This window comes from Cibotium barometz, chromosome 1 (genome assembly GCF_041138505.1).
Source record: "Cibotium barometz isolate CiBa-2024 chromosome 1, ASM4113850v1, whole genome shotgun sequence".
Classification (NCBI taxonomy): domain Eukaryota; kingdom Viridiplantae; phylum Streptophyta; class Polypodiopsida; order Cyatheales; family Cibotiaceae; genus Cibotium; species Cibotium barometz.
In genome coordinates this window covers 40,345,424-40,369,734 of record NC_141046.1, presented here as the reverse complement: position 1 = coordinate 40,369,734, position 24,311 = coordinate 40,345,424, and the positions used below count along the sequence as shown (strand labels likewise).

The following is a 24,311-nucleotide window of genomic DNA, read 5'->3' as shown; positions in this document are numbered from 1 at the left end:
AAAATAGAAAATTATACGCTCAGTAGTTGAAAGAAAAAGTTCAACTCATTGGTAAGTATAATTCCCTAGGATGGTGTTCCTGATCTCTATTTGAGTGCCCCAGTGTATCAGTTTGATAGAGAGACGGTCTTTGCTTTTAGACAATCAAGATAGTTGACCAAGCCATTACAAATGCCCATTAAAATGCTAATTGACCAGTGTTTTTAGTCTGAGTAGTCTAACTTAACAATATACAAAGGGACAAGACAGTTGAAGGATGCGCAATCATTAGATGTAGTGCTAGTGGAGTGAGGAAAAGCTACTGCTGGCGCTATGAAGGCTTTGGGTGCCGTGAAAATAATGTAGGTAGAGAGCTCTATCTATGGTGGAGGAAGATAGGTTTTATTGTGCAGCACACAATCAGGAAGATGCAAGGGGGATAGGGTTGGAAATGAAGGACTACATGGTAGGAGATGTGGGGATCGCTGCAGGTGCAGTAGTGATGTTAATGATTTAATACAATTGGATGGTGGAAGATGTAAAGTGACACGTGTAGTAGTGGTGGCAATGATCCATTGCGAGTAAAGGAAGAAGAGGTGTACTAGTGGGTGAAGGAAGTGCCTGGAGCTGGCAAAGTTGCCTACATGTTTACTGGAGCCACAGTGATCAAGGAGCCACAGTGATTTCTGATGGAGGCTCGCTAATAGCTGATCTGTGTTCACAAAGCAATAGGTGTAAATAGAGGATTGTATAAGTGAAGCCCATCTCGAGATTCACATATTCAATCAGAGACCTTTATGTCTCAGGCAGCCTCAGACTTCACATTCCACTAGCCGCAAGTACATGAGACCAACTGTCTTAAACTTCTTCTATTCTAAACTCTGTGCATGCCAACTTGCCACAAGTAAATACGCAAACTGCTTCTACTTCCACTGCCTGCAAATTGTGGAGATCCAGGCAAAATAATATTCACCTAATTCAAGACTTTCTGAGGCTAACACAGCATAACATATCGATATGGACTTGCGATTCCACCCACCCATGTTTAATTTTTAAAAGATTTCAATAACCAAACATTACATGCAAATGAAGCAAAGCATCTAGAGAAAGTCCATGATCAAAAGCTTCCACCTCTCATCATATCAGCATGGGAAACAAAAGTTTAAAAATGTACAGCCATGGCAGCAACTTACCAGTGCTAGGGTACCTGCATATGTGGCAAGGTTTTTGCAGAGCATTTTCTGGGGTAAGCGCTTGTGCAGGGTATGCCATAGGCATGCATGAACTTAAGCCCGCTTGCCGCTGCTAGGGTTGCTGCAAGGGCAGAGGACCTTTCTACCTTTGGCCCGCCTCCTTTTGAGCACATTCCGACCACTTGGGGTGCGAAGGCGGACACGGAAACCTGATGTCCGGGCTAGCGACTTCCGTGATCTGGACCTCTTGGTGCATCCCAGGGCCGTCTTACCTGCCCTCACCTTCACCACGCTGCTCCTCTGTGTAACCGCCCATCCAAGGCTTAGCCTGGGAGCCAAAGACACCCCTGTTCCGCCATATCCAGCACGCTCAGAGCTAGGGTGTTACTCAAAAACCGGCCAAAAAGTTCCATTTCTCATACCTAAGTTAACTGTTGCACTTCTCACAGATAGATTTAGGCTAACTGATGCACAAAATGCAGATCGCATGTGAGAGACGGAGAGAGTGATGTACCTGAGAAACAGGAAGATGAAGAGGACGCAAGAACGCGAGCTGCAGCGATAGATGGTGATGATGGGCGCAGGCCCAGTCTCTCTTTTCCTGCTTTGGTTGGACGGGAAATGGACTGCTGCAGAGAAGAGAGGGCCCTCGTTGGTACAAAAGAGGCCAAGGTCATGACACCCATCGCCATAGCCCCGACCCGCAGTGAATGGATGAGACTTAAAGGAATGGAACGTTAATACTTGGAATCCAAAAATAAACTGTTTGTGTAAAAGGGGAGACGTTAAAAAGTTTCATCCCGTGCGTCTCACAAAATTAGGTTGGTTACAAACCATTAGGGCTTCTTTCTCTTTGGCTTTTTAAAAATTTCCCCTTTAAAAAAACAAAAAAATCCAAAATAATTATACCCTCCTCTCTTTTACTCTCTCGTCCTTCTCCTCTCTTTTTTCCCCCTTGAAAAAAGGCTCATTTTTATCTTTCCCATTTAAAACAAAACAAAATACCTTTAAAAATAATAATTCTCTTTCTCTCTCTCTCTCTCTCTCTCTCTCTCTCTCTCTCTCTCTCTCACTCACTATTTAACTCTCTTAAGTTGGCATAGATCCACCTCGGTTCGACTCCACTTTCGTCAGATAGTCCTTCTAGGGCTCTTGGCATAGTTGCTACGACGTAAAAAAACCTCTCTCTTGGGCGGGTGTGTGTATAATAAAAAAGGGATCCTCGCACTACCTTGCTACACCCCAACGTGGGGCAGAAGTGGCTAGTGCAAGGGCCCTTAAGTTGGCATGGATCCCGAGTCCATCTTCGTCAGATAGTCCTTCTAGGGCTTTTGGCATAGTTGCTACGACGTTAAAAAAAAACCTCTCTCTCTCTCTCTCTCTCTCTCTCTCTCATTGCCCCTCGCGGCACAAAAAAAAACAAAGCATTCATTTCCTAGCTTACACATGAGTGCATATAGTGCTCTCTTCCCTTGTCCTACCATGTGCCCCTCCTCTCCTCCATGCTTAATAGACATAGAAAACGATATAAATATAGAAGTATAGAAGTCGTGGACTTATGCGTTACTACTACAGCATACAATGAATGTTCCTACACGTGTGTGTATGTGTATCTTTCTCTATGTTACATACACATGTGTGTGTGTTTGTATCTCTCTCTATACATATACATACCTCTCTCTCTCTCTCTCATGCAAAATAAGCATAAACACATGTATGTATTACTAATATCATTGAATAATTAACAATATCAAAATAAACATGCAAAGAGCATCCTCGCTGTATGGCAATGAAAAAGATCAGTATAGAAAAAAAAACAAAATAGTAAACACAACAGAATTAATCAATCGATCTAGTGATCAAGCTTCCGCTTCCTAGAGCCATCAACCATGGGCAATGCATGACGTCACCATGCCCAACATGGTATGCAGGCGATGCATCTCCACTACACACACTTTGAAGTGTGGATGTCTTCTTCTTTTGTGGACTAACACAGAAAAGAGAGAATTATTGATAAAACATCAATTTAAAAATTTACTAAAAATCTATTATAGTTACTAAAAACATCAATTAAAAAATTACTGAAAATCTATTATAGTTAATCTTACTAGACACAAATGAAGACCGAAATAAAGCTATTCCAAGTGCCACAAAGAATTCGTATCGAAAGGAGAAGCTCCTATATGTAGTGAATAAGATCCAGGCCTATAGTATAGAGTATCCCTCAAAAGAGGTAACACATCTCTTCATGTCATAGATAATGTCAGAAACACACGCTTTCATAAATAAATATACCCCCAGTTCCTCATCAAGGAACACTAAAATCCCATATCTCTCAATGCCCTTATCAACAACTTTGACCATGAAAAAATCCACTATAGGTAAAATCCTAAAACAAAGAAGAAATTAAGAAGTTACATAAAGAAACATGTAAATGTTTGTATACCTATAATAATTTCTTGTAATTTATGTACCCATCCTTATGACCATCCACAGCATAATCCTAACAACATGTTGATAAGGAAGGGGTGCACACCAAAGAGGTGGCTCTGTAAATAAACTAAGTTATATAATGTCATGTATTTAAAAAGCTATGAGTAAATAGGGAAAAAAATATGAATAAATGAAAAAATAGATATAAAATTATTAACCTTCAACGCTCGGGTCCAACATATCCAAAGTGAATATGATGTCATACATATCCCTTTAAAAAAAACAAACTTTTTTAGAATACATATACAAAAGAAAGCACAAAGAGCCATGGAGACTCCTTTTAGCATGCATTCTCCTCTTGCCATGTGGTAGGGAAAATTAGACATAAAAAATATGATACCTGAAATTATCACCCAAAAGCATCTAAGATCTCCTTATAAACAATGTTACTTGTTGTAAGTCAAGCAATGAGATGGATATCCTCCCCCTAGATTGAGACCATACCTAAGTGGTTTTGTTAAAAAACTATAGCTCTCAAATCAAGTTGATCACATGCACTTTATCCTAAAAGTAAAGCACCTAAAACCTCTTGCCAGTTTGGATTATAAGTAAAATTAATAAACAAATCAAGCTTGCCCTTGGAATGGACAATCGCCATTGCATTCGATATATTTACCATGGCCCACCAGTAAAACTCGATGGTAAATGGTGACCATGTTGTAGGTAACAAACCGCTTCTAGATTGTTCTTGTTGCCAAAACTTCCTTGTATACAACATTAGTAGTATAAACCATCTTTGGACCGCTCACATTGGTCTCACAAGCATTATCTTGAAGAAATACCTTCACAACATTCAATGATCACACATGTGAGAAAGCAACATATAATTGCCCATGATAAGCATTGGTGTTGCCAAGTATAATCCTAAATGAGACATTGTTTGGCCTTGTGATTTGTTTATTGTCATGCCAAATGCAAGTCGGACAAGGAACTACCTTCGTCTCATGATTATGTGACACGGGGAACAAAAGACAAAGCACAAATGTGAATGTGCTGGAAAGCCCAGTAACCATTACCAAGGAGAGAGCAATAGCAAGGACATTGTGGGCTATTCGTAGACTGGATGCCACGTCCAAGGTCACTTGTTTTGGCCTGCTTGAAGAAACAAAACAACGATGTGGTGCATTAATTAATCATTCAAGAGCGACTCCTGAGAGAGGTGTACCAGCACCATGCTTCTAGGGGCATCGTGTCTACCCTGAATCCACAATTGCACCCGGTGGAGTGCATGAGGGGTTTGTATGGTTTTGTGCTTCTACAAGCACACATTGCTGGAATGTGGACACAACATGGGTCATATGTCCCCTTGGTCCAGCACCTGGAGTGTGGCCTGTTTTACTAAAGGAAAAAATCTCTCATTAGGTGAGGTGGCCGGTCTTGAAAGGGCCGGCTTCTTGTTCGAATCAGATAAAGCCACTACCAGAATGAGTACAAGGGTGACAGCAAGTGTGGGATCGACACCAAAGGTCCTAAGCTTATTTCGACCTAAGTATCAAGGTGCAAAGGTGGTGCATTGGTGCTCAAAGCTTACTTAGAATTTCAAGAGAATGTGCAAAAGGGACGCTCACTTGTTGCTACCATTGCAAGAGAAGATATTGTCATATATAATGAGTTTCACATGTTTCATGTGAGCACTGAGGGGTCACGTACAGCTGGGGTGTATTATGTGGTGACACTCGAAGAGTTTCCAGCCTGCTCATGTCCTGATTTTCAGAAGAGGGAAGCAAAACATGAGGCGTACCTCCCACACTTTCCTCGTGTGGTCATTAATGAATATTACGTAGTACTTGCAGCCACCCATAGACATAGTCTTCGCAAGACCCCATACATATGAATGCATAACATCTAGTACATTCCTGCTCACATTTGTGTCATGTGGAAATACATGCTTTGTTTGCTTTCCAAATTGACATGCTTCACATACTTTCTGCATACCTTCAACCTTAAACTTAGGCAATCTTGTCACGATTTCTTTAGTCTGCATAGACTTCATTCTTTGCACATTTACATGCCCAATTCTCTTATGCTAGATGTTTGTATCTACAACAACAACTCCTGAACCATTTGCAAACATTGCAGCACTCACTTCAGGGATATTTACATTCAATGTAAGCATTCTGCCCACTCTGTTGCCTTTTTCAACCAACCTGCACTTATTTTTAAAGTCTTCTACATAACAACCATCAGGGTTGAACCGGACCTACAAACCCTGCTCAATCATCTGGCCAATAGAAACCAGATTCTTTGTAATGTTCGAAACCTGAAGTACATCTACAAGGTACTTCACCTTACCATCCTGCACATCGACAATGACACATCTCCAACATGGGCAATCGGATGAGCAATGTCATCCCCTGTTTCAACAAAACCAGGTCTTTCAAGACTCTTCATTTCCTTGAACCACTCACCATGACTTGTCATGTGGTTCGAAGCACTTAAATCAACATACCATACATCATCCTTACATGTTGCTACATCATTTTCAGATACAACATTAACCACATGTTGCATAACAAACAATCTCTCATTATCCTCATTATTTCTGCTAGAGGATGCATAGTTGTTTTGCTGCACTTTTCCATTTCGCATGTCACTCTGCTTTTTATAGCAATCTTCCTGCACATGTCCAGGCTTACCATAGTAAAAACAATCTTGTGTATCATTATGCTACCTTTGCCAATTACCATGACCTCTTTGACTCCCCCTACCTCTAAATTGGCCTCTTCCACCTGTGTGTTATTGTTGCAAATCATGGGACTGTTGTTGTTGCTGACCATAATTCTGATTACCTGTTCGTCGGCCACCACCTTGGCCACGTCCACAACCTCTACCTCGTCCTCTACCTGCACTTGTGTAGAAGGCCCACTGCTCTAAACTGTTTTTATTTTGTGAAGATTGTTGATCTTCACCCAAATTCTTCTCTTCAATGATCAGCATCATTGACACCAGATCTATGAAGTTGGGAATGTTCTCCCGAGTGTGAATGTTCAGCATCATTGACACCAGATCTATGAAGTTGGGAATGTTCTCCCGAGTGTGAATAGACGTCTTGAACGCCTTGTATTGTGGCCCGAGACCACATAGGCACACTTCCACCTTATCTCATCATCATCAACAGAAACACCAAAATTAATGCAAGGGATTCCATAATGCCCTTGATCTTCAAGGCATAATCATTCACAAACATATTTTTCTTCTCCACAGTATGAAGCTCATTCTTCAACTGAATCTTTCGTGCCTTGGTGTTGGTTTCATATAGCTTCACCATGGTGTCCCATGCCTCTTTAGGTGACTTGGCATCCTCTATATGCCCAATCATGGTATCTTGTATACTAATAGAAAGCCAATACATGACTTTCCTTGCTCTTTGATTCCAATCCTTAAATTCTTTTACATTTGCAACAGTTGGATTAATCTCTAGTATCTCTGGTGCCTCCTCATGTTCACCTTCAATGTAGTCCCAATAGCCTTTTCCCATCAGGAAATTTATTAATCTAAACCTCCAAGCATGGAAGTTGTTCTTGTCAAGCTTCTCTACAACAATTTGGTTAATTCCATCATTTGACATCTTGTCTGCAACACAAACTCACCAAAAATAGTACTCTTGTTTGACCTACACAAACTATTGTATTCTCTGCAACGGTACTATACTGCACCGAAACTGTCACAACCAGTGACCTCAATTTACATACATACTCCCAATGGTAACTTTAAGACCTCTTTGTAGTACACACAGTGTCTGCACAACCAATCGCCCTTCCTGCAATTCCAAAAACAGAGTTCTACAGAGAATCAAAACTTACCCGCATTGCCCATGAACGCCTACTACGAATTGAAAAACGGAGGTCCAAACGCATCTGAAACGTGTTTTCGGCCCGAAAAATGTACTCCAAGAGATGTTGTAGTTACCTTGTAGCTCTGCTCCTGCAAAGAAAGCTCCCCAATCAGAGTTCGTTTGCCAGTGCCTCTCCCAAAGAGCTCCCGACCAAGGGTATAGTAGCCTACACAAAGGGGGGAAGAGTAGATGAAGCTCTTACCCTCGTACCGCTTCCTGTGCTTCTCTTGCTTACCGCTTCCTGTGCTTCTCTTGCTCAGCCCTTAGCATGAACCAAGCTCTGATACCATGAAAAGATGCAGGGGAGAAGAGAGCTTAAGCTCTTGCAAGCACATACACACTCACACAAACACTAAAAGAGAACACACAAGGTGAGAGGCTGAAAATTCTTCTTCTTCTTCACACAACAAAAGAGGTCTACAAAGAAGATAAAATGACTAACACACATAATAGAGTATATACAAGCGGTCCATAATGTGAACATGCTAAGAGTGGGTAGGTGTGGACTAGTTAGTGTAGGTGTGGACTAGTCTGTGTAGTCCAATTGTAGAATCTCTGGCGAAGATATGTCAGTGCCAACCCGCCAGTGATGTAAATGTCGAACGGTCATGCAGACACCTCGTGAGTGTCAACTCATGTTGAGCTTGACATCTCAACATTATGCATCATATTTTAGAGAGTGAGCTATTCTTGCACCTCGAAACCTTGAGGTTGATGGAATCAATAACAGTGCACTAAATGCCATGCCTAGGGAGAGCAAGGAGTACTTGAATGCAGATTTAGTCAATAACACTGGTGAAGGTTCTTTTTTTAATGCAACAAAGTACCTAAACAATCTTGATCTTGGTGGTGGGTATTCACCTCATCAGCTAATTTTGAAAAGGAATTCTCCAATGATTTTATTGTGTAATTAAATCTCTGAAAGGGATTATACAATCGTACTCGATTAATGTGCAAGGAATTCTGCACAACGTATAGAGGTGAAAATTATTACTGGCACTAACATTAGAGACAGGGTCATCATTCCAAGGATAACTTTCATTCCAAGTACATTGCAGGCCTATGGCTATCATTGTCAAGCACTACTCCCGGTGTTGACATAGCAGGCCGTTTACGCCGCACTGACCTCTGCTCTTGCATAGCCTTCTCACCCTGAATACCAGCTTTATCCATTGCAACATGTGTCAAGTCAATCAACCTCTTTACAGAGGATGACCCTGCTTGTCTCATGAGAAATCGATCCTTGATCTCTTGCAATCTAGGTCCAGTTCTTGTGTACCCTCCCACCAAGTGAGCGTTACTATGGGCACTTTGAAGCAGAGCCATAGTAAGATCCATTGTAGTTGCTTCGTACAATGACAATTGTTTTCTATTTCCAACACCAGCCCTCATGCTCGAGTGTTTTATCTCTGCAAGATTTGTTGTTGGCATTTTGTTCCTGAGTTAGAAACCATGAACTCCAATGTGCTGCTCGAACCTCCCACCAAGAAATCCATGTTTCAAGTGATTCCAATTTGCTCTCAACAGCATGTCCCTTCCTGCACCACTGTTGTAAGGCATATTTACAATTTGTAGCTGCCACTTCTGAACAAGCATTTCTCCATTTTCTACATAACATCTCTGTGCTCTTCATGGAAAGGTTTCATAAGTTTATATATTGATGCAAAACCTTATGTGCATGGACATATGGTTATTTTTGTAAAAAGAAAGACCCAAATGAGGGAGATGGAGCCACTCACAATTATTATTATTTTTTTTAGGAGAGAGAGAGAGAGAGAGAGAGAGAGAGAGAGAGAGATTGTACCCAATGCTCTTGTCTTGTTCTTTCTTTATATTTTCATTCTTTTGTCTATGGTTTGAATTTACATATTTGTATGCCTAATTATTATTTTTTCCAACCCCCATGATGTTTTAGTATGAAACCTCATGCTTGCATCAATTACATGGGCAAATTATTCTCTCTTGATTCCTATTGCCCAATCTTTCTTAAGGTAGTGTGTGATGAAGATGTCATGTCCCTACAACATCACACAGTCATTACTTTGGAGGAGAGACCCTTAATAATGGTATTTATCTGGGCTCCCTTGTAATATCCCTAGCAAAAAATGCTATAATATGTTATGTAAACCAACTTAGTTTGTGACATTTATTGTGAAGCCACTGCCACACTAAGCCTCTTAATAAACAACACAACCTTGGGTATTTGTGGTTCTTATTATGGTATCACATGAAGGTATTTTAAACGTACTTTTTACCCACACATTATTCCCTACCTCTTATCAACTCCTCTCCATGATTGTTGCTCAGGTACTCGAGGTGAAGTATCTACTTCTACTATCTTTTCCTTGCATGTAATATGAGATGATTTCATTCCTTTTTTATATTCCCCTTCTCTATTTCCTTCTTCTTCTTCTTCTACCTTGTACTCTCACTAATTAGTATTAGAGTACTCTAAGATAAAATATGTGCTACTTTACATGTAAGTAAGAAATCGACTCTCCCAAGACACCAAATAGAAAGCAAGCAATCGACTCTCCCAAGACACCAAATAGAAAGCAAGCAATCAATGGTGAACTTAAATGTATAGCCGCTAAGTCAAGTAAGTCAAGCAAAGGGTCAAGCAAGCGATCAATGGTGAACTTAAAGGTATACCCACCACTGAGTCAAGCAAAGGGTCAAGCAAGCGATCAATGGTGAACTTAAAGTTATACCCACCACTGAGTCAAGGAAAGGAAAGGGCTTTCCTACGTCAAGTAAAGGGCTCTCCCAAGTCAAGCAAGAAAAGCGCTCTCCCAAGTCAAGAAAAGGGCTCTCCTAAGCCAAGCAATCAAAGGGCTCTCTCGATTCAAGCAAGCACACCCAACAAGAAAGCAAATGATCGTGAACTTGAAGGTACCCTTTTCCATGAAAAGGTCACTCTCTCTCAAATCAAGGAAGCACACCCAATCCAAAGCAAAAACACCCAATTGGAAAGCAAGATATCAAAGTAAGTCATCAAAGGTAAACTCAAAGGTATACCCTAAACCTTGATCTAAGCAAAGTGCTCGAGTCAAGCAAGTACACCCAACCAAAAAGCAAGCAATGAACGGGGTGAGCTTAAAGTAAACCCGAATCCATGCATAACAATTAAAGGTAAACCCTAATCTATGCTTAAGCTCATACCTTTAAGGTAAACCCAAATCCATGCATTAGCAATTAAATTATAATCTAGCAGATAACTTTTTCTTTATCCCTTTCTCTCTTCTTGATATTCATGTTGGAAGTACATGGTGCTGGATGGCACGTGTGTGTGAGAGAGAAAGAGAGAGATAGAGAGAGATAGAGAGAGATAGAGAGATTGCATGCTCATATTCATGTGTTCCAATCATGGCTCACAAGCAAACACAAAAACCATGTGTTGCATTGTCCACTACATACACCACAACAAATCAAGTTAAGTCAGACTCATCGTCTATAAAAACATGATGAGCGTGATGTCATTCTACATGGTTCTTCTCAAAACGTGCGTCTCCAGCCATGGTTCTTGCCATTGCTTTGGCATACACTGACAGAACACTTTACATAGGAAATAAAGAATAAGAATTGTTTAGTTTTTGCAAATTCACATGTTTAAGTATATCTGTGTATTGTAGATCAAACTTGAATGTTCTAGTCTTAAAACATATGCACGAAGGTAACCACAATCACAAACTTGGATCCTCAAGCATTGACCTAATGTAAAACACCGCTAAATCCATATCAAAATAGAGTGACAATAGTCCCAAGCACATCAAAAAACAAACCTAAATAAATAATCATCAATGTAGCACTGAATAAGGTCAAGTTTCTCACTAATCATATGGATTATGTCCCACACGCTCATCAATATCATCATCCCAATCATGTGAACTGCTAGCCTCCCTGGTCTCCTTGCCTCTTAGGTAGATGCAATAATGGCTATACGTATGAAGATAGAAGACCCTCGTTAGAGTCCATATCGAAGTGCATAAACGATCTGACCTCAAACATGCCTCAAGGAAAACACCACTAGGATGACAAAACAACTCTAAATACCCTATAATGAAAGCAACGATGCGCTCCAAAATACCACAGATCTCCACACCCCGAGATCCCTAGCACACGAGATACGTTTGGCAAATAATAGTATGCAACCAAATCCATAGGATACATATGAAGTGCCTCGAAAAGAGGCGCACTCTCCAAGCACTAAATCGCAGGAATCATACCTCATCTCTGCGAACTGCAAAGAGCATAGAAGAGGTACTGCAACATAATGACAACAATCCAATGAGGTTTTAAAAATTGTATATACCGAACATAATTACCTGGAACCACCACTAAACACACTACCTATGTCTGAAAACCAATAGTCTCATAGTATCCATAGGGTGAGTGATGCATAACAATAACACAACACCAAATCTCCAAATCCGATACACGGCAATAGCGGTCAACCCAACCCACTATCTCTCCTATAAAACATAACATAACTTTTATCAAATAAATTACAAGACAAAAGGAAAGGCTTGCCTCCCACCTACCATGCCATAATCAACAACCAACCAGAATCACCAAATCGATGCAACCAAACCAACTCCATACCGCACCACATGGTCCTCAGATATTGTACCCCACGGGATCCTAGAGTTGGCGGCACCATGTACTACTCCATCAAAAGGGAGGTCCAAAAATATCAAATCAACCGCCCAAGAAATTGATCTTCCTTTCCTTGCATATTGTCTACCCTTGGGTGAGAATTTTTACGTGTTCATGAACTATGGTGTAAAATGCATTCTTTGTGCCAATCATAAAATCCTTACCAATAGCATTATAATCCCCAATAACAGCCAACACTTTGGACCATTCCCAAATGACACATCCGAAACTGGCAAATGTGACTAGTAGACATATGTTGCCATTCTTTTAGAAATCATCCCTATTGTTCTGCCATTAAGGCCATCATCTTGAAAACAACCCAAAGAAAGGTTTACAATCAAAAAACTTTCCTTATACATGCATTTGTCGATAGGATAGTCAAAAACACAAAAGCCATAACTTGACATAATGTACTATCAACACAATAAAAAGAATATTCCAAGCTCAATTTTAGAGAGGTTGAAAATGACTTACCATCATCATGATCATCCTCAATATTCATGTCTATCTCATCATTCAATAAGTCCACCCTTGGCTGCTCTTCCACAAGTTTGTCTTTGTCTTACACATGTAAAATAAAGCAACGAGCAACTCAAGACAATGACCAATAGTTAGTAGATGCCTACATTGATAAAGAACTTGACTAACCTCTCCTTTATGTAGGTCTCTTTTTCTCCACCTCCTTATCAACCACCTTCTCCACCTCGACAGGTTGCCCAAGCTTGAAATGCTCATGGAGATCCTTCTCCCGCTCCAAAACACGACCCTTTTCAAGGTCAATCCACCAAAGACACATCTCCAGCTCCCACTTGGACAACTTATGCATGCTTTGAGGGTACATACACAAAGCCAACCATTTCTTTGCTCTTACAAGCATGACAGCCAAATGACTCCTTTCTTTTAAACACATGAAATATTTGAAAACATTGAAAGGCAACATATGACTGAGAACATATTTTTGAGTTAAAAAGAATGTCGCATTTTCTTATGAACATTTCCAACACTACTCATAAAAAAATCAACCTCTGGGCAGCCATTTGGACCATGTCAGACTTCTTTGTTGCCTTTTCAGCACTCTTTTTTTCCCTTGTGTCTTGGCCTATCTCAAGAGGGAACAATTTCTTCCTCTTCTCAAAATTTATCTCCTCTCGTATAATAATCATAGAGCAAGCAATCATTGGGCACCACCAAGCCATTAGGCTCATCCACAAAATCTTTAAGGACAACATTCTTCCTTTGCAAAATCTTTTCAAGAGTGACCTCTTTTTGAAGCCAACTTCAAAGCAAAAAGAAATCACGTCACAAAGGAAAGTATGTATATGACATATTTGCAAAAATTATAAACAACTAAACACAACAAGTAATAGAAGACCATGACTTATTGTCTATAGATATGATCTCCGCGCACAAGGCCAAACATATTTTTGGTTGTCTTGTTTGCTCCAATAAACCCAAACAAAAGATTGGACTCTATTGGTACATCACACAATGCTAATAAATTCAGCTTCTCCAATGTTGCGAAGCTATCCACATCCCACTTTAAGGACCACACTTTAGCCTGCCATGTATCACCATACTTTGGATCAATAATGTTAAGGATCTACACAAATGGAAATCATTCTCAATACACTATGTAAAAAATTAATATTGTCTTGAAACACAATTAGAATCACACTATATTAATCTCTATAGTCATGCAATTCACCATTGCAAAACACACTACAAAATACCTTCCCTCCTATGCGGTCACCATATCTCGTGGCCAATTCCTCTATCTCCTTAGCTTCAATTTTTTTCACCTCATCTTCTCCCATGGTCAAGCACACTTGCTCAAGATTTTTGTTCAAGGGGCTTGAGTAATTTTAACCTTCACATAACATCGAATCTCATCAAATGACAATTCAAAGCAAAGCATACGTATTAAACAAAGCTTAAGCTATCAGATACTCACATTATAAACAAGCTTGCCCAAGTATCTACGAGTAAGAGGGTACCAAGGTTTGGCTCCCTTTGTATTCTTCTTTCTAATCAAAGTAATTAACTTTCTATCTCTCTTTGGCAAATCTTTCATGTAATTATCATGATTGGCATCACTAATGTTGGCACAATTTACAATCTCGTCCCACAAGGTTATGGTTACCAAAGAATGAGTATTCAAGCTTTTAAAAACGGACACAAAAATTTATAATTTGCCTAAGCAAAACACCACATGATCAAGATCTCAAACATAAATTTATAAGCAACTTACTAATTCATCCTTTGCAGGCTTGCCTAGAGAGCGATCTCTCTCACACATGTAGGATCAATGATCGTACACAATACACAATGGTGCTTTGCTCTTGTTTGAGAAACTATTTCTTTGATATCTTGTGTCCAAGCCATCGTACAATGGTTTCCCTCCCACACATAAAACATCCTACCCTCAAGGATTTGCAACTCTGGTCTACTTCTAACCTCCTGCTACTTAAAATCCCTATTAATGTCATGCCAAATGTCATCCCATCCACTTGTAATCTCATCATTCACATAGGTTGTCTCTTTTTCACATGTCCAAAGAGAAACTATAAATGCTTCCTTTTCTGGCACATATCCCTCTTTACCAAATGCAATCTTAAGACCAGAAACATCTTTCCTTAAACCCCTAACATGGGTATAAGGAATAAGTCTACACAAAGGGATCATAGGACATTTGAAAACAACTAAACAATCTAATTTTTTGCATGATGTCCCCACCATTGTCAATGTAAATCTTATTCTCATCTTTGTTTTCCTCCAATGGAGGCACCTCCAATATCATCACATAAGGCACAATCTGTAAGAAAGCTTCTTTACATTGTCAATGTAAATCTTATTCTCATCTTTGTTTTCCTCCAATGGAGGCACCTCCAATATCATCACATAAGGCACAATGTGTAAGAAAGCTTCTTTGCCATTCCACTCATCCAATGTATTAAGAGAGGTAGTTGGCAAAGTGCTACCACCCTTTTCTTGAGTGCTACCTATGATTATATCAACAGCCACATGTGAGCTACCCGGCGCAAAGACTGAGTCACTCTCTTACTATCAACCTCCTCTCCAGCATCATGAACACCCTCCAAGTTAGTCTCCACCACTCGACTAATTTGGTCCAAGCTAACTACTGCCTGAGACTCCCCTTCCGTGTCAACTGCTTGTGCCCTTTCTCTCTTGGTTCGCTTTCCCCCGCCACCAATGGTGGTGGATTTTCTGCACATCAAAAAAATATAGGCACAACCATTAATCCTTCTAAATGCAACCATTTATTCTTCAGAACATAACCATTCAACTATGCATCACCAAAAAGCTTGACCATTCATTTCACCAACTATGCTTCTGAAGCTCTGAGAGAGACAACCACCATCAAAAGGGACAACTGTCAAAGCTTCTATAGCTGCTATGAAATCATGGGTGAGTTCTAGAAGAAAAAATTAAGTGAAAAATTGAGAGGAGAGACCCCCCAAGCATATAAAAAACAATGCCCATAAACAGAGACACTTTGAACAGAGAAGACAAACATCACTCCTTATACTCACGAGGAGTCTCAAACATCACCTCCATGTCCCTTCAGCTTCATATGCACCCTTGATGCTCAAACATGTGCCCTAATCATGCCCTCAACAAATATAAAAAACATATGTCCCACATGTGCCTAGAAACAACACATGTGCCCAGAAATATATGCCCCACATGTGCCCTTAATTTCTTTGGAGAGAGACCAACACATATAGAAGATTATGAGCACTTAATCATGACATAAGCACAACCACAAATAGAAGTATGCCCAATAATGCGGCCTATTCCTGGGCATTTCTTTTCTACCTTTGAACATCTATGGTTTATCCTCTCTTTGGAGAGAGATAACCTTCAATGTGTAATGTTTAAGGATTGATTTAGAAACTCCCAAACCCCATGAAAACTCTTGAGCCAACTTGCATTAGAAGCTTCAAGAAACCAAAAATGAACTAAACACATGAGATATCTATTGTAGGTGATTAGAAATCCTTTTCAACTCATATTCATGCTCAGAGAAAGTCATTCCATGCATCAAAGATCAAACAACAAGACAAAATTAATATTAGGTGATTTTCATATCTATGAAAAGCGAAGAAAAATCTTTTTTTTTTTTTGCTTGTGACTTGAGAGGCTCCATTGAAGCAATATGGGAGCCATTGGGGATTGATAGTGCAAAACCTAAATGGAGTTTATCCTTCAAGTACTCAAGGCTTAATCCTAGAGACCAACACATATAAAAAAATACCCAAAAACAGGCCATCTAGCGCAGCCTATTTCTGGGCATTGTTTTTTTAATATCTTTGGACAAAACAAAACTTGACGCCTTGAACATCTATGGCTTACCCTCTCCTTGTAGAGAGACCAACACAAAAAAATGCCCAAAAACAGGCCGCACCGGTGTGGCTTGTTTTGGGCTTTTTTTAATCTCTTTGTACACAAGAGATGCTGCAGAAGGCTCACCTTTGTATCTAGAGAGAGCAGCAAATTTAAAAATATATATATATATATATGCCCAAAAACAGGCCGTGCCAGCACGGCCTATTTCTTAGCTTTTTTTAATCTCTTTGAACATAAGAAATTATAGAAGGACCAACACTTGGCTCTTTCATCTCTATGTCTCACAATGTTGTCCAACAGAGCAACAAATATATAAAAAATATGCCCAGAAACGGGCCGCAACCTTCGCTTCCTCCCTTTTCTTCCTCAAAAAGCCTCAAACTCTTGCTTCCACAATCCCTAGTCCTAAAAAATAATATGTTTAAATTAAAAATGATGTTTTTAACTTCTAAACATCTCTTCTAGTAAACTCGTAGGATGCCTAAATATAGCTAGGTGATCTCCCTAATGCATGTTCACATGCACGTGCGCACACACACACACACACACACACACACATGTAAATAAAAGAGGCTAGACTTAGTTGAGAACATGTGAAGAAGAAGGTTTTGATTCCTAATAGACAACTCATAAAATATTTGCCTTCTTTCACATCCCAAAAAAGAACATTATAAAAGGATTTTTCTAAGAATTTGTTTTCTCAAGTCAAAGTTCAACACCATATTTAAAGACCTAGGGTTGTTAATGGATTAAAATCTACGTACCTTGAAATGATATTGTCATGCTATGTGTTCAAATTGTTTATTATTTTGGGGACTACAACTTTGATTAAAATACAAGCCTGTGCGTACATAAATCTATGAAAGTGTGTTATTTAGGAGAGAAGAAAACAAAAGCAAGGATTTTTTGATTCCTAATTGGTCGGCATCATCCCAATCATTGCTTATTGGGCACATATCATGTTTATGGCAAAACATTACCCTTCTAGTTATCCTTTTTTTCTCATGGGATTTAACTTGATGAGACCATTATAATGGAATGATTGGCATTTTAGTTTGTATTCCCATGAGAAAGAAGTAGGACACAAAAATGAAAGAAGAAATTTATGACCTACACTTTTGGACAAATTCAAATACATTTTTAAAGTTACAAGTTTTTAAAGTTATAAGTTATACATTTTTAAAGTAAAAATAAACTATTGAATTCTTAGGAAATTTATTTTGAGCTTGTAAATTACAAGGTATAAAATAGTATGTTTAAAATTTTAAATAGTATGTTTATAAAATTAAATATTATGTTTAAATATATAAATAGTATGTTTAAAATTTTATTGAATTCTTAGAAAAATAGGTTTTAAGCTTGTGAAATATAAAAAATAGTATGTTCCAGAAAAGAAAAGATACCAATTCAAGGGGAGAGGGGGGATCTTTGATATGTTTAGACACATTATGATATAAGTCATGTCTCCCAAGACATATCCCAATCCAAATATCGGGGCCATGAAGAGCAAGACAATGTACTAGCTAGCCAACTAGTAGCTACTGTCTCTACTCCCTTCAGTGTTAAATGAGAAATAAACGGTCCCAGTAAGCAAATATAAAGTGTCTTCAGAGCCGTCATAATCATTAACGATGACTACTTTGAAGGCACCACTACGTGTTCATAAATAAAAGAATATTTAGAGATTTTATGGAATCAATTATTTGGAAAAAGAAAGGATTTTTTATTAAAAACCATTATTTGCTATTAGTGGTAATACAAGGAGAGACTCTGCCTAGTTCGCGAATCTAGGAACCGGAAGGTTGAAACTATATAGAGTTAGCTCTATTGGTCTGTTGTGTACCATTTTTCTCCTTCTATTTGGTGGAGCCGTGAAGGATACAATAAGCAAAAATATTACTGTGTATGGCTCTAGCCCAAGACAAAAACTATGCCTTGTCTCGAATGAGTTAAAATTATCTACAATCTGTTATTATTTTGATCTAGCCGGACTTCCAATTGCACTGAAGCCCCATTCTCTAAGCTCTAAGCATTTGAAATTGAACCCCATTTGGCTGAATACCAGTGAAATGGGTTTTGAGCTTGATGCAGATATGTGTCAATTTTATAAGCTTTTTGTTGACATGAATAAAAACAATGCTCCAAAAGAAAATGTTTTGAGTGTGTTAGATGCTATTAGGGCACCACCTCCTCAATAGTAGTTTGCATGTTGCATTACATAGTGCCATCAATATACATAGAGTGGATAAGCTACCCCCGTCATATGATGGATGTTGCTTATGAGCTACCGCCATGTGGGACTACTTATGCAATGTATGGTATGGAACAGAGGCAGGATGATCACTCATGGGTTGAGTACGTAACAAGCAATTCTGGTTGTTTTGACAGTGTTGTTTGATTCAATAGATGCTCATGCCATTTATGGTGTGTGAATGTAGATTGTCCTTATTACGCCAGGATGCACTTGCATAATGAGACACAATGGAAAGGCCGATTGAAAAGAAGTTGTCTAAAGGAAATGGTTGGTTCAGAGTTTTGGTAATATTTCCTGCAAACATTGTGATCAAAGGCTTGAATATGTGAAAACATGCCCAGCTGTTATCTATTACTGTCTACCAAGAGATCATTAGAATACAAGTAGATGTGTACTACATATGGGTAATCATGCGCATCTTTACAAAGAAGACATAAGTACATGCATTGGGAAAAATTTGGAAGAGAAGGTGAACAATAGGGTCGCCCTTAATCCTTTTCCTTTTGGGGGTCTGCAGGACATGGGATTGTTAGAATGTTTTGTGTGGTTCAATTTTGGGTAGTTGCAATGTTTTCTCTACCTTTATTTTGGACTAGTTTTGTGTATTGGTGGTTCATGCAATTTTGGTATCTTTCGACAGGTTTATGGTGAGGTGTGAATGGGAAATTATGTAAGTGTGTATGCCTTATGGTCGTTGGATTGGCGAAAAGTGATGCACTATTTTCTAATTACATTTGTGTTTTAAAATTTTATCTAGAAAAGTTTAGTTTTTTGGGGGTTTATCACCAAGTTTGGCTCTAATTTTTACCTCGCTCAGAGAAGGTTTCTCGGAGAATGGGATTGCCTGTGCACGGAAAAGGGTTAACAATCATCAATGTTGATGATTTGATTATGACAGGGGATAGTAACGGTAACATTCATGAGGGGAAGATGCTTCTTAAGAGGAAGTTTGAAATAAAAATTTGGGTGAGCTGTAATCCTTCTTCGGTATATAGAGGTGATTAAATCACATGATAGGATTTAGCTTTACCAAAGTTAGTATGATTTGGATATATTGTATCCAAGTATCGAATGATAGGCTCCTTGTGTGAGCTGTAATCCTTCTTCGGTATATAGAGGTGATTAAATCACATGATGGGATTTAGCTTTACCAAAGTTAGTATGATTTGGATATATTGTATCCAAGTATCGAATGATAGGCTCCTTGTGCCATTAGAGCAAAACACAAAATTAGCTGCAAATACATCTAATCTTTTGGAGAACTCTCGAGGGAGAGTGTTGAGCAATCGAGCTCCACTAGTGCAGATATGGATGACACACCATCTCTACACTTACTCCAGTAGCATGGTTGGTGAGATTATGGGTGATATCTGGAAGTGGTTTATAGGGTGTGAGACATCCTCTTTGGTTCACTAGAGTTATGACATAGGTATAGCACCAACTCATGTAGTCATGTTATTCACACTATGGACCGACCTTTATATGTTTTAGTAGGAGAGTACTTTTTCATATAGTATGTTCTCTTATCTTTATGTTATGATTATAGCAAAGAGAAGAGAATACAAGAAAATATAGCCATCCATCTCTCTCTCTCTCTTGTGTGTGTGTGTGTGTGTGTGTGTGTGTGTGTGTTTGCTTGCAAGGAGCTCAAAGTCACCCTCTTCCCCACATTCTTCTCACAATTGTCTAGCCAAATTGACATCATAATACCATTGAGAGCATGAAGAAGATAGGACTAGGAGGCATAACAACAACAAGCTATGGAGGAAGAGAATACGGTGTTAGATAACATCATGAATTGTTGAGCGCACCAAGGGTCTAATGAGATTGATCCCATTGATAGCCTCGAAGATCAAGAAGAGGGGTTGGGGGACTATGGTGGTTGATTCTAATCCAAGTAAGAATGTGATTGATTCTAACCGGAGTAAGAATGTTACTATAGTGAACTAAAGTGAATACTGATAAATAGGAGATCTTTCATAGGCACACACAATCCATCTATGACAAGGTGCTACAGAAATTCAAAATCCCAACTAACTTAATAGATAAGGGAGCGGTGAAGTTCCTAAATATGGATAATGGGGATGTGATCAAGAAAGATGACTTTTTATAATGGAGTAAGATATTAATATTTGAGTCATTATATAATCTTAGGAGGAAGAAGAAGTGATCCTTTGTATCCTTATTGCTGCTTGTGGAATGGTGTATCGAGTTATTTGATATAATATAAATGTAGATCATAGAACTCTCTTATGCTTTCTCTAATGCATGCATAGAGAGCATGCTCTTATGGTCTCTCTAATGTATCACTCTCTAGATGATTCGACCCAGGTCTTTGTTTTTACTCACTACAACATCTCTTTACTATTGGAACATGGTAGGATTTTCATCCTTGATAATGATAGTCTCTATAGAGCAATGGCCATGCTTTAATTCATTGCGAGCATATGCTCCATACTCATGCGATAAAAAGTAGCAACCACTTCTTATTGAAGCACCACTCATTGGGATTGGGAACACAGTTTTTAATTGATTAATTACATAATTTATTTTTGTGAGCACCTTGAGAAGAATGTGGGAGAGAGAGGGTAAGCTTGAGCTCCTTACAAGCAAACTTCACACACACACACACACACAAACGAGTAGACAAGCATACAAGAAAGAGATGGATAGCTGAATTTTCTTCTTTATTCTTAATTTTCTATAGCCATAATATAAAGATAGATAACATAATATAAGGGAAAGCACTCTACTACTAAAACATACAAGGTACATAGTGTGAAATCGACTATATGAGCTAGTACTATAACTATGCCATAATTCTAATAAACAAAGTGGTTGTCATACATCATGTTAACCATCGGTGATATATCAACTCTATAACCATAACATAAAGATAGATAACATACTATAAGGGAAAGTACTCTACTACTAAAGCATACAAGGTACATAGTGTGAACCCGACTATATGAGCTGACGCTATAACTATGCCATAACTCTAGTAACTAAAGTGGTTACACATCATTTAAACCACTAGGGTGACATATCAACCATAATCTCACCAACCATGCTAGTGGCATAAGTGTGGAGGGTCATCCTAGAATGTCATTCAAATCCGCAGTTGATATCTCAACACTCCATACTCTACACTCCAAGTGAGCTTTTAAACCTACAAAGCTTCTCTATACCCAATGCCTTCGTGAGATATCAGCTATGTGATTCTCTGTGGTGACATAAACCAAATCCACATCACCTACGAAAACATTATTTCTCACAAAATGATAATGGATCTTAATATGCTTTGTCCTTTATGTACGTATCCTCCTAGCTACATCTAAATGCGGCTTCCTCGAGGCTTTCATAAACTAACTCACCAATCCAACTAAATAGTGATATACATGTAAATCAAATCTCGCCTAGTGATATACATGTAAATCAAACTACATACTATATCTCTGTACATCTCTATACATAAGCAGAACATCAAAATGACTAACATTCTATCTCAACCTGCCTAACCAAGATCTCACAATAGACCCATTTCTAGAGGACTCTCTTGATCCACTGATTGCCACGCTTAGTATCTAACGCAACCATCTGATTCTTTTCTTCAACCTCTATAGAATCCTTCAATGGTATATACCAGCTAATCATCTCAGCATGCACAATACCCTGCTCTGCCGCGTAGGGGGGCAGGTCAAGAATTTAATGGGAGGAAGGCATGTGCACCCCCCACTAAGGGCGGCGGTCGACCTTCAAATTCGTTGAGTATCCAAAAATCCTGCCGAAGCTTGATGTGTTAAAGAAACTAGAATAAAAATAACACCTCCAAAAACTTTCGATTTTTGATCCTTTGATGATGCCCAAACTTTTGGTTGAAAGAAGCCTTCCAATTTGGGATCCAACTTACTTATCAACTCATACGGTATATGTACATAAGCGATGCACCCAAACACTTTCAAGTGTGCAAAATTTTGTTTAGGCATCATGCCATGAACTCTTACAAAAATGAGCATCATGTTCATGATATAAAATGCATGCTACTACTTCATTCCAAAATGAATAAAGCATCCCCTTCTCATTCATCCAATACAGAGGCAACTTCTAAAAAATAGGACTTATGAATTAAAAAACCCTATGCACAAGCCCTCGTGCATGCATTTATAAGGCCTATGTATACGCATGAGTCCTTAGGCATAGGCTATGCAAAAGGCTTATTCATTGAGCCTATACATGCACAGAGCATATATGTGACCACGTGTCTCACAAGAGAAAGCAACAGATGTGACTCACGCGGAAAAACAACAAAGTGTGGGTGAGAGTTGCACGCTGAATCAAAAACAGAATAAGAAAGCCCCTCCCTTTCAATGTCATTTGTTTGTATAATTGTGTTTCCTAGTCTTTTTTTATGTGCACGTGTGCATGCATGTGCGTGTTGCTTTTTGTAAGGAGTATACTGAGACCATGACACGGTTTGTAAAACTTAACACATGGGACGGCACAACAGTGCCCAAAGAGAGGTTCTAGCCATACGCTTTCAATCCAGCAGTGTGTCTCAAGGTTGGTAAGGCAATTTGAATGACCCTGCTGGAATTTGTGGCAAGAGTGTGGTTGGGTCTCATGGATAGGTGGAGGGATGTGTGCACACAGGTGGAAAACCATGTCAAGTCTAACAAGGAGTGGGCATTTGATAGAGGGGATGATGAAGCTCCATATAGCAGCTCCAACAGGTGGAGCCGTATCTGTGACTTACGTGGACTACCAAATTCACCATAAAGTGTTCCTTTTGAAACATCCAGCTTTTAGTATCTACGGATTTGCTAAGCACCTCCAAAGTGCACGTAGTATATCATACTTAACAAAGGCATACAGTCTGTTTTCATTATAACTATGGGTAGCTTAATCTGTGTATATGTATGTATGCTCATGTGAAGATTTAGGGCAGATGAAGGCCAGGAGGAAAAAGGCTACGCTGAGGGAGCCTAGACGATAGCAGTGTAGATTGTAGTATGAGTAGTTTCACAAACGATCCCTGGATCTGACTATTCCATCGCTATATAAAAGTTAACGTCATATTTCAAAAGTCGTCGTCACAGTACCACTGGATCTCAAAACCACCCAGTCATGCAACCAATAAATTGTAATTTTCGAAACTGTTTAATGCTATCACTCAGCAATCTGAATAACCCCATAATGATTGATTTGTGACGTCATATTTCGAAGTCGTGGTCATAAAGGAAACTTCCAATTCGAACCCGACACTCAGTTGCCTCTCCTTTTCAAGTGCTAACAAGAACTTCACACAAGTCAAAAACCATTTTCTTGTCACAGGTGAATACACATGCTTTCATTTGGGACATGTCAAACCATTTTCCCATCTCATGAGAGCGAATAGAGGCTTCCTTGTACAGCAAAGCCATGGTAACCACCAAAAACGGGATTAAAAGAGCAGCAATTTCAAAAAACAGAGAATCACAAAAAAGTATCTGAGATACAACGTTGGCGCGAGGTATGCTGAGTGACAGATGCAATG

At 39.1% G+C, this 24,311-nt stretch overlaps 1 protein-coding gene across 1 annotated transcript; it reads right to left on the bottom strand.

The window, feature by feature from the left end:
- Nucleotides 1–1,023: 1,023 nt before the first annotated feature.
- Nucleotides 1,024–1,932, bottom strand: LOC147641997 (Ribosomal protein L34). Its single transcript, XM_086802100.1, has 2 exons — nucleotides 1,687–1,932; nucleotides 1,024–1,519 (listed from the first exon to the last, which is right to left on the bottom strand). The coding sequence occupies exons 1-2, from the start codon at nucleotides 1,862–1,864 to the stop codon at nucleotides 1,266–1,268; spliced, it is 432 nt and encodes a 143-aa protein (XP_086658226.1). The 5' UTR covers nucleotides 1,865–1,932; the 3' UTR covers nucleotides 1,024–1,265.
- Between the last annotated feature and the right edge of the window lie 22,379 nt (nucleotides 1,933–24,311).

Excerpts from the sequence above, each read along its gene's own strand:
- LOC147641997 (XM_086802100.1), bottom strand. The coding sequence starts at position 1,864 with ATGGCGATGGGTGTCATGACCTTGGCCTCTTTTGTACCAACGAGGGCC. Across the intron at positions 1,520-1,686 it reads TTCATCTTCCTGTTTCTCAG|GGGTGTCTTTGGCTCCCAGG; the intron begins GTACATCACTCT and ends ATGGCGGAACAG.